The sequence below is a fragment of the Lagopus muta genome, chromosome 8 (assembly GCF_023343835.1).
Source record: "Lagopus muta isolate bLagMut1 chromosome 8, bLagMut1 primary, whole genome shotgun sequence".
Lineage (NCBI taxonomy): Eukaryota > Metazoa > Chordata > Aves > Galliformes > Phasianidae > Lagopus > Lagopus muta.
In genome coordinates this window covers 29,266,433-29,293,798 of record NC_064440.1, presented here as the reverse complement: position 1 = coordinate 29,293,798, position 27,366 = coordinate 29,266,433, and the positions used below count along the sequence as shown (strand labels likewise).

At 43.9% G+C, this 27,366-nt stretch overlaps 1 protein-coding gene across 6 annotated transcripts; it reads left to right on the top strand.

Moving 5' to 3' along the window:
• Positions 1–1,704: 1,704 nt before the first annotated feature.
• MFSD6 (major facilitator superfamily domain containing 6) lies at positions 1,705–27,359 on the top strand. 6 transcript variants are annotated; one of them, XM_048952553.1, is made up of 8 exons: positions 2,656–2,789; positions 7,807–9,397; positions 14,961–15,058; positions 20,004–20,165; positions 20,744–20,842; positions 22,572–22,852; positions 24,923–24,941; positions 25,158–25,275. In XM_048952553.1, exons 2-8 carry the CDS (start codon positions 7,860–7,862, stop codon positions 25,166–25,168), a joined length of 2,208 nt encoding a protein of 735 aa, XP_048808510.1. In that variant the 5' UTR covers positions 2,656–2,789; positions 7,807–7,859; the 3' UTR covers positions 25,169–25,275. The 6 variants fall into 6 exon arrangements, with proteins under 6 accessions (XP_048808509.1, XP_048808507.1, XP_048808510.1 ...); XM_048952552.1 differs by lacking the exons at positions 2,656–2,789; positions 24,923–24,941 and adding an exon at positions 1,705–1,775 and having other exon boundaries at positions 25,158–27,359; XM_048952550.1 differs by lacking the exon at positions 24,923–24,941 and having other exon boundaries at positions 2,650–2,740; positions 25,158–27,359.
• Positions 27,360–27,366: the final 7 nt, after the last annotated feature.

Genomic DNA, 27,366 nt, shown 5'->3' with positions numbered 1-27,366 from the left:
GAACCCATTGCAGGTGTCAGTAGCTAAATGGCACAAACCTCCCTTGCTCCTGCAGGGAACATAGCAAAGGCAGCAGGGCTTTGTTCACTCCACAATTTGCAGCAGCAAAGCTCACGACAGGATCAAGGTCATAATAGTTTCAGCATGTGTTCAGTGGCATTAACGTTAGCAACACGTAAACAATTTGCTCTGCAGACAGCAAGATCTAATGAAGCTTGATTTCCTGTGGGTTTATGCATTTCAATTTTACAAGCTGCTATCTTTCCTCCATCACTTTAAAAGCCTCAGATGCCCTTTCACCCAAGTTCCCCCTCTGCTCCCCCCCTTCTCCAGGGTGATCTCAGCTCCTGCTTGGGCAAGAACAACAAGTCACTGGCCAAGGGGAGCCCATTGAGGAGTTCAAGATGTGGGCTATCCTCCCACAGAGTGCACTCTTGTCTTTCTTTCCTTGCCAGCTGCTGGTGTTCACACAACCTTGCAGGAATTTAATATTTGCAAGACTGCTGCCACACACTGAATTTGATACTTGGCAGTGGGTTCAAACGTTCACGAGGTGAAGAAAGGTTGATTGTTCTGTGTTCTATAGGCAGATACTGCACAAACAGATATCTGGTTTTGAGAATGGGAAAGGCCCGTGCACATATGTTTCTGCAGCTGGCATTCGCTTTTGTGCATTACTTTGCCTTCTGATTGTTAATGCATGCAGTACATCCAGAGGTGTTAGATGAAAATCCAGAGGAAGGGGATCCCCTGTTTCCCTGCCAAACCAGACAGGCCATGGCGATGGCATCTCCTCATCTTACCAGCTGTGAACAAGCTGTGCTCAATTACCATCAGCAGTGCTCGTAGCTGTGCATGATTTGCTGATTCACTCTAGGACTGTTTCTCAGTTCTTCTGTCAGCATTTCTCTTTGCTGATAATATATGCTGGTAATAAAGCTGCTGGCTGTCTCTGAAACAGGAGGGAAAAAGCCACTTTGTTCCCCATCGTGACTTCACTTCTACCCAGATTACCTGGGAATACCCATAAACTGTGCGTGATGAAAAGCTTCCTGGAGCAAGAAACCACTGCTGTAGTGGTTTCACCCTAATGAATGCACAGCATAGAATCATAGAATCTGTAGAGTTGGAAGGGACCTCTGAAGGCCAGCTAGTCCAGCTGCCCTGCAATGAACAGGGACACCACAGCTCGATCAGGTTGCCCAGGACCTGATCCAGCCTCACATCGAGTGATTTTGTTCATGTTTTGTGCAAAATATTCAAGGCCTGATTGAAATGAAAGCTCTCCCGTTGTCTCCTGTGTGCTCTGGAACAAGTCCTAGCAGCACAGATCTCACCTTCAGCTTGTCTTTCTGATCTGACTGCTGTGAAGTATCTTTGTTTATTTCTTTTTTTGGCCCGCAGTTAAAAGCTGCTGAAGGACAGCTGAATATTTGGTGTCAGCCGGAAATTCCTGATTTCAAAACACAGCCTTTGTTCATGAAAGAAACCAACCAAGAAACTTTACTATAAATTAAAATATGAACTCCTAGAAACCATTTCCTTATGGGGCTCAGGTACTTTACCTTTGCCATTACTGCAAAATATCAGCTGCATATATCATACTGACGGCGTCAGATGGTTTTACATAAAAATTTTGTCTGTGCTGTGCTGCATTTGCTTTATTTTTGCTCTATCCCACGAAACAAGTCAGCTGCTTCCAGAGTCAGCTGACACCAAGTCCTTCCCAAGCGAAGCCTACTGTTAGCAGTGTGCAGCTCCAGCGATAGTTGTTGGTAATTTTATCCTATTTTTTTTATAACTACTTTGCTATATGTTTTTCAGTTTAATTGGGATTTTACTTTATAGCCTTGTAAAACAACGAGGTGTTTGTAACTATTTAGTGGCAGTCTCACCGTGATGGGGCACATGGGTTGAAATCTGTAAAACATAAAATAAGCTTGTAACCAAAAGCCCACGCAGAAATCCACAGCAATTCTTTCTGTTTCATTGAGAAGCTGTGGGTTCATAATACAGAGCTTCCTAGATGGGGTATATTGGCGTGATATAAAGCAGTGTTTTTGAATATTCCAGTGTCCCGTGGTAAAGTATGAATTTGTTGGTATTTGTTATAGAAAAAACTTTGGCTGGCTGTTGTTCTTTTCATTCTGTAGCACGTTTCTAAACAACATTTCATGGTGTTTTAGAGCTTGATCTCCTGGGGAAAAATCAGATAATCTTTTAACTGACTTCGCTGTAATTCTACAGTGATTTTATACTTTATACTAGTGAGTGTTTTAATAGAAAAGCTTGTACTTTATGTGACTTAAAACTCTATTTCTTCTTCTCTGAGCTCTCTTTGACCAGAAATGCATAGGCTTTCGATAAAAAAAAAAAAAAAAAAAAAAAAAAAAAAGTTAGGTGCAATTTAGTGCAATGCAGCAATTTCTCCATTTCTGCTAATCCTCATTTTTATAGCTGACAGCACGGAGCAGGGGCTGTCTGAGCAAGCGTCACAACTTCCGACGGGCCGCAGTCCAGACCTTCACGCAGCCTCAGGGAAACAAATCGCCGCGCCAAGCTCCCTTACTCTCGGCTCCGCTCGCTCGTCCCCCGGCGCTTCCCGGGCCGGAGGCGGTGCCGGCCGGCTCCTCCCTCCCGCAGCGCCCCTGCGCGCCGGCGGCGGCCCAGTGTCGGCGGGGCCGGCTGGGGGGGGCGGGCCTGGTGCGCGGAGCCGCCGCCCGCAGCAGCCGCAGCCGAGGTACGATGGTGCCGGGCCGGCGCCCCCCGCGCAGCCGCCTCCGGGCGAGGTGAGTCGGCGCGGGGCCGGGCGGCGGGAAGCGGGCGCTCGACGCCGGGCCTTCGCCTCGCCCGCCGCTTCTCTCCGCGCCGAGCGCCGCTAGGCTGCGTGCCCCGGGCCTCCTGCGTGACCGCCTCCCGCTCGGGCATCTCCGCACCGCTCCGCCCGGCCGTCGATATCGCTGCCGCTGTCCGAGTCTTCCAGCCCGCGCGGTGCCGGGCTTTGCGGGAGGCAGCGCCGTGCTGTCGTTAAAGCGGTGGGAAGGCGGCCGTGCGGGAGGAGCGCTGCGTGCTGCATCCCGGCGCGCCCTGGCGCTCGGGCCGGCGGTGCGGAGCCGTGGCGGCGGGCGGCTCGGGGGGGCTGTGCCGCGGGAAGCGCTGCCGGCCGCGCGAACGCTCGCGCGTCCCGGGAACGGCTCGCTTTATTCAGCGTTGCGTTACCGAGGTACGCGGGGTCTTGTTGTTCTCTGCTATTAGAGAAAGCCGTTGTCGGGTGTTGGCTGGCGAGCTAGGTTATTGCTTGGATTTGTTTACTGGGTGTAAACGAGCAGCGGGCAAAGGGACTTCCGTGTGACTGCGTGAGCTCTGACGGCCCTCGGGGCACGGAGGGGGAGCGAAACAATCCCCTTCCGAAGGGCGGTGCTGCTCACGGCAGGCGGCGGCCCCGGCGCGGCCCGAGCGGCTCGTAGGAACGAAGCCACGCAGGTGAGAGAGCTGCGTTGCTCACGGGTGGAGCTGGTGCCACGGCACTCTGCGCGGCCTTAATTTCATCTGGCTAAACCTGCCGCAGCGCTCTGTAGTCCGGGGCTGGGTGTTGCTGTGCCTCGGGTGCCCTGGGCCATACGGCTGGCTGTCGTGGAAGGCACCTGGGTGCTGGCTACCGGTGTCCAGCTGCAGCCGTTGCCAGCAAGCTGGAGCTGGGAGCATGCTGCTGACAGAAAGTGAACCGGTTTTAAAATCATACACTTAATAGTCTAGTTATTGGTATTAGTGATGTGCATAGTTGCTATTACTGCTTTTCTTTCACTGCTTAGTGTTATGTGAAGAGTTTCCTACTCTATACATCCCAATTGGCACACATAAAATGGAAAACAGGGCTAGGAAAGCAGGAGTCCTGAGATATGAGTTTGATGGTTCTGCTTTCACAGACCAGGCTGACAGCAGGCTTATCTTCTTTAATGCTATTGCCACCACTGTTGTATCCACTTAGCAACTTCAGACCTATTATCAAGTGCATTAAACCTACTATAAACCTGCTCTTGCCATACTCAGACATACTTGAGTCTCTCAGTCTAATTTGACAAAGCGTGTCAAAGCATGAGGGGTTTCATGTGCATGCTGAGAGGAGGAAAATATCTACATAGACCAAAACACAAAGCATGCGCCTGGTAAGGAACACAAAGTAACTTAAAGAGTTAAACACTACAGAATGAGGTGGTTTCACTTCTTGGAAATGCTAATTGTGGTAGGTGATATTAGATGCACTTACTTCACACCTGCAACATTTCTCAGCAGTGCAGAATTGATTCACTCTGAGCCCTAGCTCTGGTGTTATGAATTCAGAAGGCAGGTGCTGGGATGGGGCAGCAGGAGGAATGGCCCTGGGAGAGCAGGAAGGGGCTGCTGTGTGGTATCCCCTGGAGCCTGGAGTACGGGGGGGAATGGGACGCAATGCCTGAGTACTGAAGGATGGGCTCTCTTGACTCTTCTGTCACAATGTAAGATGTGTGCATTACTTTCTCCTTTTGGGCGTGAGATGATGGCACTGGGCTGCTCTGTCGGGGTAGAACTTACTTGGAAATGGAAGATGTGAACTGTCATGTTTGTGACAGCCCTGTAGGCCTGCTGTATGCAGGATTGAATGCTGAGAGATGCCAGGCACGTGTGGCTTTGGTGCAGTGGTGCTGTGTTTGGGATCAGTGTGGGGACAGGGCTGAGGAGGAGGTGCAGTACCAGGGTGCAGTGCTGTGGCTGCTGTTGCGTGGCCACAATGGAGGTGAGTTTGCCATGGAAGGCAGATTGTAAGTTTCCTTCTGGCATGGAGGCTGTGAAGCAAATGTTAATTAGCAACTTGAATAAACCTTCATTGCACTTCTTAATAAGATACATGTTTTCTTTTTATGAGATTTGTTTGCAGATGTTCATAGGAGGGCTTGTACAGTTTCCCAAGTTTACAACAGACTCGGTTTTCTACTCAGGTAAAGTGAGGTGAGAAGCTTTCCCCCATGGCTGGCTTTGCTTTATTTGCACAGGCAAACAGCACTCCAGCCTGCTCTGTTCTTCCAGCTGTTTGTTGCTGGGAGGTCAGTTGCTGCTTTGGAACTCTGCCCTTGGAGAGTTTTTGGAGGCAGTATGGACATAGCCTGCTTTCCAGGTGCTGGATGGATTGAAGCTACTCTTGATTGTCTGCGTTCTGATGAACTGAGGTGTGGCTGATGAATTCTTTTAATTCAGTACACGTTCAAACCCTGACTATGGGGCTGTTAGGAATTTTGCTTTGAGAATCCTAACTATAATGTAATTATCAAATCTTAACGGATTGAATATTGGTGCTGAATGAAGCTTTATTCACAGTACTCTACCATCCCAAATCTTAACTTTCTGTTGGTTGGCAGATGGAGTTTTCATGCTGTGTTTTTAACCCTGTAACTCTGTTGTGGTGTTTCCCCTGTGAGGATTTGTTTCCTCAGCCAGATGTGCTGGTCAGCACTGAGTCAGGGCAAAGCTGTTGGTTTGGTTGCTTTCTTTCTCCATGTTTTTGGGACGAATAGCTCCAGAGTGTGGAGTATGCTGTAGTATCCTGACAGCCTTTGACCCCAAACTTCGTGCTTCATTCTGCCTTGACCAAGTTAGAATTCCTGTTCATGCCAAAATCATTGTTTACTTTATCAGCCTTTTCTTCTTGCTGCTGTTCTCTGCTGCTTTCAGCTTGCTGGTAGCACTGTCTTCTGTCCTCTTGCTGTGTTGTGAATCAGAAAACGTTTTTGCAAAGTGAAGCTGTAGTATTTGAAGACTGTGGTTAAAATAACAGGCAGACACCTTGCTGGTTCCTAAAATACCTTTATTTTTTGCCATCTGATTGATTTTGCTGCACATTCAATCCCTGTCTGGCTTGGGTTTTTTTTGATCAAGAGAAGGAAAGCCAGACAGATTAGTAAGGTTTCTGGGGATTTTCAGTAACAATACCACTTTGCTGGCTCTCTCATTTCCAGTTGCTTATTTTTAGAATTTAAAAATTCACAAAATAAAATCACTTTCAAAACCTGTCTCCCAAACAAACTAGTGATCAAAACATTAAGGAATGCCATATGGCTTCTACCAGTCTTGGTGCTGTTGTATTTCTGAAGGGTATGTTCTGTGTTATTAATAATATTCAGTGAAACACTCAGGATGGGAAAATATTTACTGAAGTGATTATGAAATATACTTTTCATAGCATTCTTATTTAGATGCTCTAGTCAGCATCTAGTCAGCTAGCAGTGTTGGGTTCATCCTGGCACACAACAGGTCGGAAGAGGATGGATGTTATGACTCTTGAAGTCAGGAGGAGTGGAAGAAGACCAGCAATATTATCAGTGCAACTTAAGAAATGGTTGTCCCATTCCAATACAAAAAGGAAGCTGATTTAACAACCAGATCAAATACAAATTGCTTTAAAAGTCTCTAGTGTAGTTGATACGGAATCAGGTGGTTTTGAGTTTATACATTTGGAAATGGATGGCTGTTGAGTTCACATGAAGGTAATTCCAATTTGTGCTTGGAAAGAAGCTGTCTTGTTATCCAGGTGGTTAAGAGGGAGTGTGCTTTTGTCATGGGGTCCGCAGGAGGAAATTTGTTCTGAATAAAGGAATGCTGTAAAGCTTTGGTGCAGCTGGTAAGCAAGCTGCTGCAAGCAGGTGAGCATATACTGCTTTGCTCAGGGCAGGAACAGCTCTCTGTCCTCTGCTTCCTCCCCTTGCTGTAAGTGGAGCTCTGCGCAGTTCTGGAGGTTTTGTTGTCAAAACAAGGCAAGGCTTAAAGAAAATAAAAGCACAGATAATGGCTGATGTAATTTACTCATTAGAAGGACTTGTTTTGTGCATAGAGAGCCTGAAATGAGTGAGCAGGTTGAGCTAAAAGCCCACAGTCCTTCCAAGTGTCAGGTGAAAGTGGCTGGCTGAACTGGGAATTACAGGAACTAATAACGCTGCTGCTGAGTTTTGGTGGGGAAGAGCAAGGCAATGTATTTCCACATTTGACTGTGCTAGCAACTTAAATAGAACGTTCTGTCTAATGTGTTGCTGCGTTGTTTATTTTAAATCAGAAGTCTCTGAAGTTTTTCTAGGGCAACTGGAGGAAAAAAGCATTGTGTGTATGCACGGGCATTGCTTTGATTAACTTCTGACCTTCAACACGTGAATATTTACAGTTCCAAGTTTTGTACGTAACCTTTTTTGCCTAAGTGAAACCAGAGATCCTTGTAGATAATATCCCGTACAAATGGCATTGAAATGTGAGGAGCAGAAACCTTGGGGAAGTTTGGAATCTTAGTGGTGGTATTTTTACACTTGTGTGATGCTGAACTGTGTAAGGTTTAGAGTATTTTAATGGGCTGTTGCTTTAGAGGTGTCTGAGGCTTGTTCTGTCAACTGTTGGGCCAGATGCAGCTTGGATCAGCAGGAAATATTGAATTTAATATCTGTGTGAATGTTAGCCCCTTTTCTGTTATTAGCCTTTCATTTCATAGGGAAATTAAAATAGCACTTAATTGCCACAGTAACTTTGAATATATAAAGTATTCTGTCTCCTAAGCATGAAAGAGAATATGCTGGGAGAACAAGCAGTCACAGCACTGGTCATAAAACACGTTTTTCTTGATGCTACTGTGTACCAATAATCGAGGCAAATGGCCTTCCCTGCTCTAATACTGCCTTTATTGCTTAGGGAAGTCACTTCAAGGAAAAAAAGTAAAAAAGAATCCATGTTTGTCCTTGATGACTGATGTAGCAGACCTGTTCCTTCATCATGTTGTGTTTTATTTGCTTGCAGGGTAGCCCTGGTTCCTTGAGAGCGCACAGAGTATTGGATGCTTGTGGTAAGCCATGGCAGCTGATGATAAGGTTGCCATTTTAACCGATGATGAAGAAGAACAGAAGAGAAAATATGTGCTTGCTGATCCTTTCAATGGCATTTCTAAGGATCAAGACTTGCATCCCCAGAATGAATCCCCTTCAACAGAGACAACCACTGTCCCAGATGAAGAGCTAGACTGGTTAGAAAAGCACTGCGTCAAAATCAACAACGATCTTCTGATCTCAAAGGTCTTCTATTTTTTCTTCTATTCTGCATATGGCTCTCTCTACCCCTTGCTCCCTGTGTATTACAAGCAGCTGGGTATGTCACCCAGTCAGAGCGGACTTCTGGTGGGCATCAGGTACTTTATTGAGTTCTGCAGTGCTCCCTTCTGGGGAGTGGTAGCGGATCGCTTCAAGAAAGGGAAGATTGTCCTTCTCTTCTCACTTTTATGCTGGGTTTTATTTAACCTAGGGATTGGATTTGTTAGACCAGCCACCTTAAGATGCGTACCAAAGGGCCTTCCCCCAGCACATCCCACCAATGCAAGCAGCCTTTTAACTACCATTTCACAAAACGCCTCCGTGTCATCTGCACTAACAACCGTGAGTACTGCGTCCCCAAAAGTTCGTGGGAAGAGAGACCTGCTCACTTCCAGGCCAGTCACGTTGGGAGCTACAGGGACTGCTACTCCTGAAGTAACATTTCTGTTAACTACGCGGAGCGGTGATGTGGAGTTGGAAAACAGTACTCATTTTATTTTGAAAAACACCACTGTCACCACCTCACTGGGGAACGTGACCCCAAGCACCACCCCATCTGCCACCACCACCAAGCTGTTACCTTCTGACCAAGCCATGCTGGTTTATGATCAACAAGAAGTAGAAGCCATCTTCCTGCTCATTCTGCTGGTTGTCATCATAGGAGAATTTTTCAGTGCTTCCTCTGTCACTATTGTGGACACGGTAACTCTGCAGTACCTCGGCAAGCACCGGGATCGGTATGGACTGCAGCGTATGTGGGGGTCTCTGGGCTGGGGGCTGGCCATGCTCTCTGTGGGAATCGGCATCGACTATACCCATATAGAAGTTGCCATCGAAGGTCAAGGATGTAAAGCTCCTGAATACAAGAACTACAGAATAGTCTTCATTGTTTTTGGTGTTCTGATGACAATGGCATTAATTGTGGCCACCCAGTTTCGATTTCATTATACGCACTTCAAGCAAGATGAAAATAAGAAAAAAGAGGTGGAAATACCACAGGTGGACAGAAATGCCTCCAACGAATCCTCTGACAACACTCCTACAACCAGTATGAGCCAATCACAGTCTTTCAGTTTTTGGGACCTAATAAAACTGCTGTGTAGTATCCAGTATGGCTCGGTGCTCTTTGTGGCGTGGTTCATGGGCTTTGGGTATGGCTTTGTGTTCACCTTTCTCTACTGGCACTTGGAAGATTTGAACGGCACCACCACTCTCTTTGGAGTCTGCTCTGTGCTCAGTCATGTGTCCGAGCTGACTGCCTACTTCTTCAGCCACAAACTGATTGAGTTGGTTGGTCATATCAGGTAAGGAGATGTTAGCTGCCATTAAAGAACTATATATGAGTGAATTTTTAAAAAGTTAAATTTTAAGCCCGGCCTTCTGATAAAAAGTGAAATTCAAATGAAATCTTTTATTTTAAAGTCCTGCTCAATTACATAGGTGCCTCATGGAGGTGTTTTTATTATTATTTTAGGAGCCGAAAATGTTCTGCAGAGCTTCCTTAGCATTTCAGTTGCATGTTAGCGCGTGTGTTATTCGTGGCACCTGTAACCTTTTGTAGACATTTCCTAGCTCTCTGATGGGGAACTCTCTTAGAGATCACGATGGATTGCCTCCTACTCAAGGATTGTCTGTTCTGAAATATAATTGTACAGTTTCTTCCTGTGAGTAGCAGCGTTCTGGAAACCTCCTGCTTAGCTCACTTCTCCCTGCGGGGCAGCCTTTGCCCCCAACAGTAGCCTGCATAGGTGTTACTTGCCTGCTGAGAGGGGAGGAGGATCGGATGAAGCAGTGAGCTGAGCACCTGCTGTGTGCTTGCACTTGTGATCAGGCTCAGGGTGTTGGCAGAATGAGGTTGCAGCTTGGTAGTGTTGCTTACAAGTTCAGTTCCTTGCTCTCTTCCTGTAGTCGCAACTGCATGTGTTAGCTGCTGAAATGAGATAGTTTCTCACTTCTTTTTTTTTTTTGCCAGGTTGAAGTGAAATTGGTTACTTCTAGCATGTAATAATGAACATTGTATCTCTCTCAATTCACAAGTTACTTAGTTTATGTATATTCGAAGTCCCTTTAAAAACAAACAAACAAACAAAAAAAACATTAGAGGAGGAAAGGCGGTGGTGAATCTGAGCTGATGAAGTCATAAAAGTTGTTTTTGTATGTGCTTAGTGCAAGCGAGTACAGATAGATCTCTCTGTGTTGTTAGCATGTCTTTTCCAGTGGCCCTTTTGTAATCACAGTCATTGAGATGTCTTGTATAAGCTGATTGTGCTGGTTTTTTACACTCTGCTCTGTGTTTTTGCTCTTTGCTTTTTTCTCTTTTCATTTGCTCTTATAGGGTTGAGTTTCTTTGATTAATTTCATCTCTACTCAAAATGTTTGAGATACTTAGCATGGTAACTTGAGAGTTTACTTAATAAATGTTTTTTTGTTGTTGTTCCTTCCTTTAAACTGAGGAGTTTAAAGTTAAGGAGTTTTATCTTTACTTTGAGTCAGTTGTTTAATTTCTGAATATAAGAACAATTAGCTTGAGAGAATGTGACACTTCGTGTGCAAAGACTGGAGGAAGGATATGGTGATGGAGGAGTGGTGAGATGAGATCACAATCATGATAGCTAAGGATAGCTTTGGGTATATTTGTTCCGTTTATGTTGTTGTAGTGTGAAATTTAGGCTGGGACTTCAACTAGAGAAAGAAGAAAATCCAAAAGAACGAGTTTTATACAAGCCTACAAGAGAGGCTTGTAAATAAGATGACATAAAAAGGTAGGGAGGGGGAGAACAGCCCCAATGGACTTTAAAGGGAAAGATGATGTACAGGGTTAACTGTCCTTCATTTTTCCTTTGTGCTAGTAAGCCTATGAAACCAAGATTGGATCAGTGTGAAATTGTTAAAATACTGGCTTGTATTTGCAGTGATACAACATTCTATATAATTATACTTGGGAAAAGCACATTAGTCATATTTTATCATTATCTAATGCTTACTCATATTTAGTCATCGCAGTTGGAGAAGTCTCTTTCAAGGTGTCCTTTTATTTTTAACTAAACTTGAAATCATAATATCATTAAGGTTGGAAAAGATCACTGAGATCTTCTAGTCCAATCAGCCCATCACCACCACGTTTCTCAGTGCTGTTTCTCCATGTTTCTTGAACACCTCCAGGAACAGTGACTCTATCACCTCCCTGGGCAGCCTGTTCCAGTGCCTCATCGCTTTTCTTGAGAAGAAATGCTTCCTAACATCCAACCCGAACCTCTCATGACACAACTTAAGGCTGTACCTCTTGTCCTATCATTAGTTAGCTGGGGAAAGAGGCCAACCCCACCTTGCTACAACTTTTCAGTGTCTGTAGAGTGTGATGAAGTCTCCCTTGAGCCTCTTCCAGACTGAGCAATCCCAGTCCCTCAGCTACTTCTTGTAAGACTTGTGTTCCAGACCCTTCACAGCTTTGTTGCTGTTCTTGGGCACACAAAGCCATTGATAGTTCTGTGTATGTCTGTTGCTGCTGTTCTTTCTAGTACTATTAAGAAAAACAGTCTTCAGCTGCACGTCCTTCTCAGAACCACCTGAGCCATAAGCATTCAGGATGCATATCTTTTCTTTCCCCTAGTGCCTTAGAATTCCTTGTTTGTCATTTTGGCATCCAAGAAGTTACATGGTTAGAGCAATTCTGATGTAAGGTCTTGTAGGAAATAACAATCCACAGCAAGCTGTGAATGTTTAACAGAGTATTTCAGTTATATTAGTGGTGGCTTGACTTCTCTTTTTGGTAGGATGACTCAAGTGCTAAGGTTGTTTCAATTTCTGTTGGTTTATGTCAGTAAATTAAAAATAATATATATGCACGCTTTCTCTTGAGTTGCTGGAATGATAGGTGTGGACAATCTTTCTGCAGTATTTCTTAGAACAGTATCATTCAATCTTGCCTTCCTGTCCTAATTCTTTGAAGACAGGCAGGGGTAGCAAAGTTGCTTGCGCTGTCACAGAGACAGAAGTGTTCTTGGTAGAACTGAAATAAAATGAGCTTCACACCCGTGATGGATATAAACTCAGTTTTCATTTTCTAACTTTGTGAAGCTTTCTGTGTCTACCACTATATGTGTTAGCAGATCAGCTGCTCCCCACATTCTTGAATCACAGAATCCTTAGAGTTGGAAGGGACCTTTTAAGGCCATCTTGTCCAGCTTCCCCATGATGAACGGGGACATCCCCAGCTGGATCAGATCGCTCAGATTGCGGTTTCACGGGTTGCTGTAACTACTGCTGAAGTTGTTGTCCAGGCATTTTAAACATGACCATACTGAACAAATGATACAGTGGCTGATACAGTGCCTTATTTCTGTCTCCATTAGCTTTCCTGTTGACACACACAGGCACTGCATGTGGGTGCATGTTACGCATGCAGCTGGTGCTTCCAGCAGTGCATTAGCAGGTGACTGGGTGAACCTGGAGTCATGACAGCCAGTAGTGTAGCTAGAAAGCTGTTCTGGGGTTGTATGTGTTTTGAGAGGTGGAAGGAAGAGAGGTTTTTTCGCTTTGCCTCCAGCCAACCTCCATGAAACAGAGTGCAAGAAGTGTGGTGAAGGGCATCCATTCTTTGAGAGGGTAGAGAAAGCACACAGAACTGGTTATCAAATATTTAGACAGCATTGCTGAGTGGCATCCTGTGTAGGAGCACTCAGGGCTGCTGCTGAGTTTAGGAGGAGGATGTTAACCTCTGAAAATAACCTCCTTGAGGTTGGGCTTGAGTGTGTTTGTCTGACCATAATTCAAGCATGTGAGTCTTGATGGGCAGCAGAGCCTGCTAGTTGTGGCTGCTAACAGCTTAGACTCTCCACACAAATATAGATCCAGTGCTTTAAATGTTTGACCTGCAAATTGAATATGCTGTCTCTGTGGATACTGCAAATAAGGTTCGTGAGAATTGCCAGTTTACGTTATCCATTTAGGTCTCATAAAGAGCCTAAGTGGTTATTGTAAGCAATTTTGAGCAGATTCCATAAATACACACAGGTTCCCATGTGATGTGCCCCTCCAAAAGTATAATTAGAGAAATCTTCTGACAAGTAACTGTAATTTACCTGCAACTCCATCTGTATTCTAATAAATTAAAAGGTAGAATGTAATTAACTTGCTCTTCTGAAACTCTTGTTTCAGATTTGGCTCTATGTGTAACACTATGGGAAAAGCACAGGTAGCTGGGTGTGCTGGTGGTGCTGGTGAAAGGACGGAGCAGGCCTGTTCTCACCACCGGTCTGGCCATTGCAGAACTTCTTGGGAGGAAAGGAAGGAACTTCTTGCTGGGTTGGCAAAGTGGTTGGTAGGTAGAAGTGAAAATAAGATGGCAGGAAGCTGTCTTAAACAGAGAGCTGGGGGCATCTGTGCTGCTGGTGTGGAGAAACAGGTGTATGAGATGGTGCCTTCATGTCCCCAGGTGTGCAGCACCCTGGGTCCTACTGCAAGAGGAAGGAAGAAGGGAGCCTGCAAACCCCTTAGCGTTGTTTACCTTCTGTAGTGTGACTATACATCATGGTTACATGAAGCTGGGGCTATGAGAAGGACTGCTATTGGCACAGAGGACATGAGTTGAAGGGAGAGGTGAAATCTGTGCCGAGTGGCGTGTGGACAAGTTGCAATATCTGAAATGTGCACCACTTACTGAAAGTAAGCCGTACTGTCTTTGCAAATTTGTGTTGTTGCAAAAGGCTCAGACCCATCTTTGTAATTTTGAATCTTTTTGATACAGCTGACGCAATGGAAGTGATAGCACTGGTATTGTTGCTGTCAACACGTTTATTTGGAGACCTCCAGTGTTGTCAAGATGCTGCAGTTCTATGATTGCATCTCTCCAGATTTTTCAGTGGCTCTGTACCATTGAATTTAAACTCATTGTGCATTTGTGGAACAACTAATTAAGCGCTGGCACAAGGAGTATCAGTGCTTATGAGTTAATCAGTGCTTATGAGTTAATTGCCAATTGCATTTAGATCACTTGGGCCAAACCAGGAGCCAACCAAGAAACTATGTTTAGGGATTTACTGAGGTTGCAGTCATCTTTTTTTCCCAAAATAAATCCTGTATTGAGTGGAGTCGGTCGGAAATGTAGCTGAATATGCAACCTGGAAGCTAAATCTGGAAACTGGAAGGGAAAAGTCCTCAGATTCAATGAGTAATGCACTGTGAAAAATAGCCTCTGTCCTTCTTTGTTTAAGAGCTGTAACAAGAGCTTTTATGTTTGTTTTTTTTTTGTTTTTTTCCTTTTTCATCCCTTCACTCAGAGATGCAGCATCTGCTGCTTTTCAACAGGATGGTTAAGTTTTATCCTGAGGCATGTTGTTACAAACCATATTGCTTCTGTGGGATGTGTTTTTAGAGGAGTTCTGAGCAATTTGTAGATACTGGGACTATAAACTTGTATTAATTGGGGTAAAATTAATTTGTCTAATGCAAACCTGCACCAGGCTTTTGTTAAAATGCAATAATTAGTCTCTGAATGAGTTGTAAACAGGATTGTTAGGAAGGGATGCTGAATGTGCTCAGAAATGGTCTCTCTGAAATAGAACTCCATGCAGAGTGTGGCATGAAGCTGCAGGACTTTGAAGCCCTGTGTCTCTGCTGACCCTCCTTTTTTCCCATTAGGAGTTTGAAGAGAGTCTTAACCTGAGCATTGTTTTGATTATGTGTTTGGGGTAAGCAAGAGGAGAGTTCCCATGCAGGTGCAGGACTCAAAGGAGTTGTGTTGAGCAAGTGCTTCAGACTTGTAAAACCTCCCTGTGCCATTGATTTCTGAAGCAGCAAGGATACTGTAACAAACCAGAAATGGAAAGTGGAAACTGCTTTGACTTGTCTTTTCCTTAATTCATCCAGAGTGCTCTATATTGGTCTTGCCTGCAATACTGCCCGCTACATTTACATCTCCTATCTGGAAAATGCTTGGACGGTTCTCCCGATGGAAGTACTTCAAGGTAAGATAGTGCATTCGTGGCCTTTTGGTTTGAGCTCCTGTGCTTATGTTTACTTTTCACCCAAATTGTAATTTTAAAGTAAAAATGTGGCGCTTCTTTCTCCATTCTTCCTGTGACTACAAGTATCCCAGGCAGCACGGGTTTATAAAACTTTGCTGTTTATCTCGGGAAGAGCTTGACGTCAGAAGGGTGGGTTTGCGTTTGTGTGCTGTTGGCTCTTGATTCAAGCAGATCTGTGCAGGGCCAACACACCCTCTAGCTAAACAATGAGAGGGAAGGTGAGCTGGGTGCACACCTTCTGCAGATCCTGTTTGGTGATGAGCAGCAACTTCGTTGCATGCAGAAGGTTGCAGTATGTAAAAGATGCAGAGGGAAAAGATGAAAAAGGACAAGAACCCACCGGGTCATTCTGTCTCTGTTCAGTTATTCTGCAGCTGTTTTTCAGGAGCACTGTTTGATCAGTGTTTCAGACTATTGAATTTTCTTAATGGCTGGAGAGGAATTTCTTGCAGTAGCTTTGTGAGTGCTAAAAGAGCTCCTTTAAGGTCACTGCCCATTAGCAGACGTAATCGGAAGGACGGAGGTCTGCTCTGTGCGAAGTAAGTCGAGCCCTGTTTGCAAGTCTCATCCTCGAACAAGTTTGTAAGGCCTTCATTACAGTGTTGAAATATACATTGCTCTCACTTGTGTCTTATGACATTTCTTCCTGTCTTTGTGTCAGGTACCACTCCTCAAAACCAAGCAAAATCTGAACTATTTTCCTTTCTGTTCTGTTAGTACAGGAGGAATACTGAGCTGTTTGTGTCCGTAGGCCTGCCAGAGAATGGCTGATTGAAATGCAGGGAGTGTTTTCCTCGCCTTTAAAAATAACATAGCTGTCTTTGTTAAAGCCAGTATTGTGATTTCATACCGTGCTGCTTGGAAGATCTTACGCACGTTTTACTTAGGAGCTTTATTTTGTGTGTAGCACGATTTGAGCTTGCAGTATCTTTTTCTGCTATATATACAGAAGTCTTTTTCTGTGAAAATTTAAGTTAATTGAGGTGTCATTGGTGAGTGTAGATTCCTACTGACACCGAAATCAATTTGCATCCTGTCTCCTTCTCTGCCTGCCACCAAGACCTAATCTGCTGTAAGAGTAAGCTTCTGAATTTGGATACAAAAATCCCCCAAACCACAACAATTGAACCATTGCCTCCCTGTCACACTAAGTGTTGAGATGTGTTTATGTGACCAAGAGCACGAAGAATGTGTATGTGCTTTAGTTCCTCCTTGAACGTCAGCGGGAAGCAAACGATGAATACAGAGGTTTGGATGTTACTGTGTAAGTAAAGCTGTTTTAAAGCTGCTTGAACTCCAAGTACAGAGGAAGAGCTTGTGTCTCAGCCCAAAGTTTGTGCCTGGAAGCATCAAGGCTGAAAAAGTAGTTTCTTTACCTTTGCAACTTGTTTTTATTCTACTGAAATTCCAGGTTGCTTTGTTTATTATGTGGGTTTGTTTTTACAGCAATGCTTCAAGGGAGCTATTCTGTTTCTTTTGTGCTGTAATCCAGAGTAATGTGAAATTTACCCAAGAAAAAGAGAAGTCCCTGCAAAATAGTACTTCCTTACACATTTATCTGCCAGCTCTTATTTCTGTCCAGCCACTGGTGAATCATGTACCCTTGGGTTCATTTTGCTTTTTGGAGAAAAAAAAAAAAAAAGAAAGAAAAAAAAAAAGAAAAAAAGAGAGATTTGCAGCTATTCACAGCCAGAAAAGGAGAAAGCTGAAAGTAATACACAGAAAAACCAAAACCAGCCTATAACCTCGTTGTGTTCCAAGTGCACATCTCAGCCTGCATCTGCCCTGGTGTGTTAGCATCCGTGCAGCCCGCAGGCACAGTATATGTGTACCTATTGCTGACACTGCGCTGCGGCATCCATTGCCTTGCAGTAATCTCATTCAGCCTTGCTCCATGGTAGAACAAGTTCATCTTTTTGAAGTACGCTTGGCTTTTTCTTTTCTTTCCTGCCCATGAATCTCTTCCCCTCCCTGCTCCTACTGGTCTTTCTCTTTGTGACTCATTTTTTCTTCTGCAGCATTTACCACATCCTTTACTTTCTGCATGTGTCATTAGAGCTAAGTGACACCTTCCTGAAGTTTGGTGAGGGAGGAGCTTGAATTTATTTCATGAGTTTGTTGACAGAGGTAAGAGTTGTGGTTGCTTTGTGTACTTGAGGGTAGAAGTATTTAAAAGCAAAAAAAGGTTTCATTGTGCAGTGTGTGTGGGTACCACGTGTGCCATGTGACTGCGTCAAGTTGGTAGGTTTCTAAGATCCCTTTGTGGAGTCCTAGCAGCAGTCAAACATACCTCTTCCTCCAGGAAGCTGCCAGATTCTGTTTGCTCCAGTACACTCAGCTGAAGGGATGGTAAAGGTCAACAACAGTTTCAGCTGACTCTCGATTTACTTTTCTTCTTAAGAAGCTTCTGAAATACAGGGAGGATTATCCCCATGTGCTGTGCTGAAGGGCATGGAGAGATTTCCAGAAGATGACTCTGCAGACCGCATCTATTGATGGCAGTAAGAGCCATGTGGCATTTCAGTTGCTGTCAGTGTAACTGGGGCAGCAAGGACTCTGCAAGCGTGTTATACTCTTGAGCAACAAAGGAGGAGATTTTAGCCCAGCTCTTAAGTCACACTTTGGAATCTGTAGGATTTGTTTGCACATGCACTGTAAGAAAACGAGACCTTAGGCTGAATCTGTAACTGAAAATGTCAAGACGCTCTGGTGGGTAGATACCCACAGTAGACACAGACCATCGGCCTGCACTTGCAAGAAGTCTTGTTCATTTTGCAGTTCACAGACCAAGTTTTAATGTATTCACTACCTGCAGCTTATTGTTCACGTTGTTTCAGGGCGATGGTCCAAATTCTCTTTTAACAGCTATGCCAGCCAGCTGAGTTGCACAGCACACCTTTTCTGAAGTACAGAACTACAGTAATAACCTGAAAATGAGTGATTTTCACATGGCTGTAACCCACCCAATTCTAGCAAGTACTGTTCTGGGTGCTGCCTTCTGCAGCAGGTCTCTGTCTGGAGAGCAGATAGCTCGAATCCTGCGCTGGCTATGATTAGAAAAGATCTCTTTTGAAATAAATGTTTCTCCCAACATTTTCAGCTGTGGGTTTGTATGGAAAGCACACTGTTTGCTAAACATCGTTTTGAGCATAGCAGTGGGGCTGTTGCCCTTGTCCTTGTCAGAGTCTGAATGGTCAGATCGTGGTTAGTGGTTTAAATAAGGTCAAAGTGTATTTATTGTTTACAGAAATTGTTAGAAGAAATGTGCTTAGCAGTAATCCAAGCTAACTTCTTTTTGTTGTAAAACCCGTTCCAGAAAGTCACTTTTCTATAATTAATTAACATTAAAAAATCACATTAGTAATGTGTGCACACATGAAAAAAGCCTGTACCTTCAGAGGCCAGTAAGATAAGCTGTTTTAAAGGGGTGGCTTTGTTTTCAGAGGAACTAGAAACTCTGTGTTCTACCTGGATCTCCCTGCAGAGGTGAAACTATCCACAGTGGTGCTGGTTAAGTACAGCCTTTTGTTTGCAGACAAACATGGAGGTTTCGTGCCTCGTGGTTCAAGTAATTTCTGGTGTGGTTTTGATTTGTCTGGCTTTATAACTTGATTTACTCTTGAATAGCTGGTAAAACAGAATGTTTTAGATTAATTGTAAAACACACTGTTTGTAAGACGTATGCTTGTTATCTGTACTGCATTAGCTCTGCTTTGTTATTGGGGCTTTTCTCCACTCCCTGTGTGGGTCTGTATTAAAGAAAGATTGGTATTTAGTGGGTCTTAAATTCAAAGCTTTTTGCGTGGAAAGCTTGTGAGGTTCAAAGCCTTGAACTGTAAATGGTCGGGTAAAATACATTCATCCTAATGTCAACCTTTTATTTTTCAACCAGATGATGTGCTGTCTCCAAGGCCATCTCCACAATTTATAGAAGGGGCCTTTCTGTACTCTGCTGTCTTCTAAACACTTAACTTATTGCAGACCCCAAAACTGTGACATTTTTCTTGAGACTTGGAATGAACAGAAACTCTGCAGCTTCTTGGACATCCAACAGACCTGAATGGTATCAGGTTCATAGGCTAGCAGTAATGTACAGCTAAGCAAAATCTAAGTTGCTGTGCAAGTATATTACAAACTAATGCATTGCCTTGCTCTGAAGAGCCCCCAACCTAAATGCAGAGTTAATTCCTGAGTGTCCAAATGTTCTTCAGTAAGTTGAGTGCAGAGGACAGAAACATGTTGACTGAGTCATCAGTTGTGCCGACACGTTTTATTAAAGTGAGGCAGCAGAGCTTAGGCATCGGTAAGCTGTGATTACTATTTTTAATACCACTGAAATAAGAATAAATATTCCCACTCATTCTGAGGGTGGCAAAATAGTTCAGGCTTATTTAACGTGTGATGCTCCAGGACTGTTTTGCTTTTCCAACTTCTCAGTGTAGCTTTTTCCTGTCCCTTCCTCCCCGCTGCCCAGACAGCCACCAGGCAGATGGCAGAGACAGGGCTCCAGCTGCAGCTTCTTCTTACACCTTGGTGGCTCAGTGGCTTTCTGCTTAGCTCTCCTTCTGGGAAGAAGAGTGTGTATAACCCTGAATCTGCAGGCCCAGAGGGGTGAGGAGTCTGGCAGAGAGATGTTCAAGGCACTTTAGTGTTCCTGAGGCCCGTCTCTTAAACGCAATCATCTGAGAGGGAGAAAGAGCCATTGGCAGCCTCTGCAGAACAAGGAGCCCTTGCATCTCCGTGCGGATTGCTTGCCAGCAGTGCATCACCAGCACTCCATCGGTGCTTTGCAGGCAGCGGGCAGGGAGGGGCTCTTCTAGCTTCCCCTAGCAGCCCTGTGGTGTGCAGGGGACCCCGTCCTTTTCACCGTGTTCCCTCTCTCCAGGTGTCACGCACGCAGCCATATGGGCGGCCTGTATCTCCTACCTGAGTGCAGCAGTGCCCCCGGAGCTGAGGACGTCGGCCCAGGGCATCCTGCAGGGCCTGCACCTGGGCCTGGGTAGAGGATGTGGGGCAATGGTTGGAGGAGTTTTGGTCAACTACTTTGGTAAGCCATAAACGCACTGACAAATTTTGTTGTACTTAGTGAAATTCTGGTTTTACCGGCTGCTGGGTTACAATGTGCTGATGCTTAAAGTCTTATTGCATTTCAAAGAGCAATGTGCTTTTTGTAACTTGTGGAGTCCTAGAAGCGCTCAGGCTGGCAGGGCCTGCAGGATATCTCCAGTCCTGGCCCCTGCTCATAGCAAGGCCAGCACTGAGTTCAGAGCAGGTTGCTTACAGCCTCATTCTGTCGTTGTAGATGCATTAAACTGTATGTTATGCCTGGCTATTTTTAGTGTTGTGTGGGCAAGCCTACAACCTGATCCTTAAGACAAAGGAATCCTTTGTGAGAAACTAGGCTGATACTTTGCAGCCTCGGGTGAACAAATGAGAATCTAAATATTCTGTTAAAAGACCTTTGTAAAACTTCTTAAAGAAGTGTGGGGGGAAGAAAAAATAATATGGTGAGTTTCTAAAAGTCTTATGTGGGTCAACAGATACTCAGAGTGTGTAATGCTGATTCATCCTGTATCATTTTCCTAATTAAATAGATTCTCAATTTAAAAAAATCTATCATTACAGGTCCTGCTGCCACATTCAGAGGAATAGGAATGGCTTGTTTAGTGATTCTTCTTCTGTTTGCGCTGATCCAGTGGCTGTTGGTTCCTGATGAAGAAGAAGGTAAATATTCCTGTTGCTAAAGTAGAACACTAAAAGATGAAAGGGGTATCTCCAAAGATAATTCCCTGCACCGATGATTTTGTTTGGTGTCCTTACTGAGATCTTGATTGAATAGTTTGATTTGGAATGAGAAATCTTCTCCTCAGCAGTGAAAGAAATTGAGGTGTGCTGCTTCTGTAAGAAGTGCAGCATTGAGTGCTTGGTTATCTACAGGAGGAAGGCATAACGTATTTTACTTCCTGGATGCCCTCTTAGTTCTGGGGATATCCTAGGTTAATCTTAATGGATGTAGTAAGTCTTGTCTCTTGCATCAGTCCCCTAAGACTGCCATCTCAATGCTGCATACTCTCATATGTTACTGGTCCAAGTAACCTCTGCCAGAAATTATAGAGATGGCTTCAGAGGACCGCAGCTTTTGTAGTTGTGTCTGTACTGTTCTGGTTTCAGAGAAATCTTCCCACACGTGGAACTTGAAGTTTTTTATCTCTACCTTTGAGAAAAGAAAAACTTAATGCAAAGTTGAGGATTTGTAGTTCTTATAAAGGCGAGAGAACTGTGGCGTGATACAGAAATGTTGTGAGTTGTTAAACTGCTTTTCACCCAAACGTGACTTTGCAGTGTGAGTTTTTTGTAGGAAATAAAACTTACCTTCCTTTAGCTGGAGTGTTAAATGACTTGTTCTCGAGTAGATATAAAATTGCCTGGGCTGAGGTATTCAAATATTTATTCACTTTTATTCAAATGATAATGAGGAAAATGGAAAGATAGAAAGAAGGGTATTTGCTGTTTCAGTTTCCCATCAAGATCTAGTTAATTACTCATGAAACAACAGAATAATGGTTTCATCCTGATGGCCTATTCTGTCGTTTCTTTCAGTCTTTGGTGTTCATTTAATATGTGTTCTCCCCATATTAAGAGTGGATATTTTAATTTTAAGTATGCCAGTAATTAGGTCAATTTTTAGCAGTACCAGTTGGAGGAATAAAACGGAGTGTGTGGTTAAGTGTGTGCAGGATTGGCCTCTTTGTTTCTGCTCTAGTAGGGGACATGCAGCCATTGTTTAAAATACCCAGTGCTATCTAGGAGTCTGTGAACAAAATTTAGCTTTATCTTTTTGAAAAGAAGAGCTTTTTAATTGGTGAAATACTTGGATAGAATATTTTCTCAGCACGTATGATGTGTTTTTTACAGACTCTCAGACAACGTACAGCTATTACTTAAAATATCCAATAGTTTCTAACTATCTGCACGATTACTTTTTCTTTCTAAACACTCTGCCTCTTCAGGATTGTGAGACTCACTGTGTAGGGTCACCATAGTCATTTTATTATGGTATTTCAGGGAAGTAATGAGTACTGTTTCAGATTATGAGATGACCATAGATGTGAATATCTGCTGAGATTGAGACTTTACATCTTCTAAATGTCCAGGTACCATATTTCTAATAGCTGGCAGGGAACAAATGGACTGCTTCGTGCTCACCAGCCCCTCCTGCAGCCAGCTTGAAATCTCTCTGCAGCTGCAGAGCAGCTTTGCTTGTAGGGGCAGCATCCAGTCGCTAATTAGGTTGCGGTGTGTCTGGCTCCTGGCTAGCTGAGCCTGTGCTGGGCTTTCAGCACAGTGATAAGAACACTAATAGCACAGTCACTGCGTGCTTTGTCTGCTTCATGGTTGTTTTTTCTTAATGCTTGTTGGATCTAACTGGTGATTACTTTGTTTTAAACTTCAGAAAAAACAATGCTGGCAGAAAGGATCCCAGTGCCTTCCAGTCCTGTTCCCATAGCAACTATTGACCTTGTACAACAGCAGTCAGAAGATGTCATGCCTCGGACTGAGCCCAGGCTGCCTCTGAAGAAAACGAAACACCAGGAGGAACAGGAGGATGTGAACAAGCCTGCCTGGGGTGTCAGCTCTTCTCCTTGGGTCACCTTAGCTTATGCTATCTACCAGATAAAGGAGATGGTTAAGCTATCCAAAACCTATCCTATGCCTGAGAATCAGCCATTGCAGGTAATTTTCTGTTGCACAGGAAATTCTCATGTACTGGGAGGTGCTTGAAATCTTTTATAGCTGGGGAAATCTATTAGTACGTGGCAAGTATTCTCTGTCAGTGTATAACAAATTCAGAGCTGGGAAACAATAGCTGAACAACTGTATGAATTAGTGTTGTTGCCTGTGTGTACTACAGCAGGAGTAACTGTTTTTGCACATATCATCTTCCTGAAGATAGGAGAGGGAGACATGGAGCAAGACTATTTCTCAGGCTCAGATATACTTGAGTTCCTATAAGTTTACATTTGTTTTCATATTAACTGGAACGTGCAGGTTTTGCATTTGCAAAGTTTACAAAGTGACAACTAAACATGAAGTCTTAGAACTAATTAGGAGAGAGTGAAACACCTTACTTTATATTGATTTCTTGGGTGATGCTACCAGATTTCCATGTTGCAGTGGAAACAGGAGTTCCAGACAACTACTGGTGGGATGCAGAGCCTTCAGTTCAGATAAAGTTCATCCCTTCTTTATGTGGAGTTATACCAGATGAGAGCCATTCTGGGACTTAACCTCTCTGATTGCCAGTCCTTTCTTTATACCATTCCCCTTCCATCCAGTCTCTCTTAAAATAGATTTGAAAAGTCTCATTAGCAGGGAGTAGGAACTCCAACTGTCACCTTGTGCTTTGACTGTATAGTCCAGAATGGAGCTGAAGCATGCTGCTTAAGGAAAGCAGGGAGATGTCAGTGCAGGTTTTAGAACAGCATGGGTAATGTGAAAGGCACTGTGTTTACCACTTGGGAAGGAGTGGGTGAAGTTCCCTCTTACGTACCTGGTGAGAAGAAACACAGAAATGCTTTTTCCACAGTTGTGTCTTCAGAAATGGACAATTTGAGGCATGACAGTGACTCAGCAGAGCAGAGTGTACAGGAGTTTCACTGGGTCAACTCTCTCCTGCCTTTCTTACTTGTCTTCATTATTGCAAATGTATTCACAGACGAGTTGGCTTTAATTTGTGTTGGTTGTTTGGGGCTTTTCTGACCTTCCCTGGGTTAAGGAGTGAAGTTTTCTTTGTTTGTTTGTTTGTTTTTTTTATGGGGACACCAGAGGTACTCTAGGTGTCTGACATGAAAGTAACCTATGCAGACAAGGCTCTGGTTCACATTGGCAAGCATCCTCAAGGGTCTTGCCTGGTGTAAGCTGTCTTCACATAACAATCAGAGAAGCACAGCAGCAGAGGGTGCATCAGTGGGCATGGCAGGGGGAAGCTTTGCACTTGTGTGGTGCCTGAGAGAGACTTGGCTGACACTGCTGGATGCACCTGGCCACCTCACTGAGCTGTGTGAAGCAGCCACACGTGCTGTTGTGCCCACTAAGGCTCACCAGTTGCTTGGTAGAGCGTGGTCTCTTCTTTCTCTTTCCCTCCTGTAAAAATACTGATATAAAATAGTGCTGATATAAAATAGTTCTTATTGATTGTGCCAAAATTCAATGCAACTATTGAAAACACTGTCCAAATCTCTTATTAAATTTGGTGAATAACTTCCTTAAAAATGCACATGCAAATAGGTCATTGGGAAAGAAGGTTAACGCAAAGAAACTGGAACTAGTGGTGAAAATCCTTTGTCTTGATTTCATTAGGATTTTGGTTCTATCTTTGCCACTGCTCACCTATCCTCCAGGCAAAGGGGTGTTGTTGCCATGTTCTCTGTTCTTCAGTGCAAAACAAATATTTATAGATAGTGAGTCATCTTGTAATGTCAAATTCAGTTGTTTCGATCCCAGGGAATGAATGTACCTGGTATTTAAATGTGCTCTCATGCTCCTCAGCAGGGCCTATTTGAATAGGCTGAATGGGAATGTAGCATCAGCACTGTCGAAATTTTGCCATCCAGAGAGTCTGCACGGTGTATGGGGGAGGGAAGGAACTATTGAAGCAAGCTATATGTAAGGAGCTTGAAAAAATGTACAGGATTGTTTCGTCATAGTAATGCTATTGTCTGAACTTTGAAATCCAGTTAATTGCTTTTTTTTCCCTCGAAACACAACAAGTTTGTTTTTTGCATGCTTCCTGGGGAAGCGCAGTTAGGAAAAGAGATGGAAGGTAAGCAAACGTCTGCTTGCTGTTAGTGTCATCTGGATTTAAATGCACCACTTTTGCTTTCTTTCTTTCTTTCTTTGATTTGTTACGTTGCGAGCTTTCAAAGTGAGCGCTTTGTGAGTTTCCCAAAGTGCCTGAATGCACTGGGGGGGATCAGCTGGGGGCAGTGCCAGGTGCCTGTACTCACTTTCTGCGTGCAATGCTTTCCCCTCTCTGTAGAAAATCAATGAGAATTGCAATACGTTGGCCAGCTCGGAAAGGCAACCCTCAACAGTGACAGATTCTGGGCAGTCCAGAAATTGTTCAACACCAACAGCACCATCAGATTCCCAAGTAGATGGCGACCGCCCGGCATCGGATCGTGATGCTCAGCCTGCCGCCGCGGGGCCCTGAGATGCTCTCATCTTATCAAATCCAGTGCATGGAATTCTGCTTCTCACCTGGGAAACGCTGGAGTAGGAGCTCAAAAGTAGGACTTCCTTCATCTTAACGAGCATAATGTGATGCAGTGCAAGTGCTTTTAACTATATAAAAAACAATATTCACATGACTACACGGAGCAACACGTGCAGGGAAGCCAAAAGATTGGAATGCTGGAGGGAAGTGATGTGGTCGGATCTAAATGTAGGAAGAATTCTTGGCTGCTTTGCTAAGGCTTAGTCAAGTGCTATGAGATTTCTTTGCAATCTGTAGAAAAAGGAGAGTTTGCTCATCGCTTGCTGAGGCCAGAGTGCCTGACTTGGTCAGCTATTTATTTTTTGTTTTTCAATTTCTTCATGAATCAAAATGAAAAGACTTTTTAAGAGAGAAACCGAGGTTTCCCTGCTTAGCATAGTAAAGATATTGGATCCAATACATGTAGAAGCAGTGTAGAACTGTAAAGATTTCTCAGAAACAGAATAGCTTTTAGCAAGCGTAGCTTCATATTATGGTGATGGAATAAATAAAACATATTCAAAGAATATGTTTTTCAAAGCTAATGTTATCTTGTTTGACATAACAGTTTAGTTCTGTAAAGGAGAGATTTTGAAGTGGCATTTTAGTGAAGCAGAAGAGTTAGAAGAAGGCTTTTAGAGTGCTTGCGGCCCTTCTTTTGGGCGCTGTGTGTGTGTGTGTGTGTGTGTTTGGGTAACTTTAGGTTTGACGTTGTATTGAGACAACAACCATCTTTGATCAAGATTGCACAACATGAGATTGATTGAGGTTTCAGTGGGCACACTGGTTTTCTTTTTTATTATTTATTTCATCATCTGTACAATGGTTTATTTAATGAAGTGTAGTTACTGTGCTTATTTATTAAGAAGACAGCAAGCTTTAAGTGCCTGGGGAAGGGGGGACGGGCGGGGAGAATCACCTAATAATCATAATGATTAGAATTTCAGGGGCAAAGTTGTTGATGCAGAAATCAAGTAGAGAGATTCTCAGGACGAAGCGTATGTAACTAAATTGCAGGAATTTACTTTGCCCATTGTTGAGACACTGGAAGACTCTGGATTGTTCTGTCATACTGTTCACTAATAGCCACAGCCAGCTTCCTGGCTGGTGCGTGGTGAAAGCTGCTGCTGAAGGGAGATCCTTGGGCTCGAGGAGGAGCCAGGTGTTCAGTCAGGATAGTGTTTTGGCCCCTTGGCTTACACCCACAGCTTGTTGTTGGGAGATTCTGAGCACTCAGCTTCTGCAGGACTCGAGTAGGTACTGCTCAGCCCTCTGTGAAGATGTCAGTGTCAGCCTTCCAAGGGATGGTGCGTGCTCCTGGACCGTGTGGCCTGCGCAGCGATGCAGGGGCAAGCAGCATGGGGCTAGGGGAGAGGAGGATGGCAGCAGCTGAGCAGGAAAAGGGCATACACAGCTTCATCTGCTTTGACATCCACTTAGCTGAGGGGTCTCCTGTTAGCTGTGCTTTAGCTGTGCTTTTAGAACAACCTGTGTTCTGCTTGGGACCAACACCATAGAAAATGAACATCGATGACTAGCCACTAATTACTTTTTTTGCACTTGAACTTACATGTACTGTACTCACGTAAATCCTCATGACTTGTCTAAGTGTCCTTTAAAATCAGAGATGTATTTATTGTATGTTTGTATAACTTGGGGGAGAACTAAAGGACTGAACAGGCGACAGGACAGAGGGATGCTAAAAACCATCTTGAGACAAAGCAACCATTTGTTGAGTTCATGCTGTACGGTGTTACCTCAGCTTCTATTGCATAGCACCTGGATTGTGAGGTGAAGAGCTTGTACACTGTGTTTACACTTTGGGATTGCTTCTTTGAAATGCCTGCTCTTTTTGGAATTGTATAGTTGTTCTGTGTTGCAAAATGGACATGTACACTGGGTTTTGATATTTGTGAAACTGTAAAAACTGTGGTAAGAAATATAAAATACCCATAATGTATTTAATAGCATCAGTTTGAACTTTTATTATGTG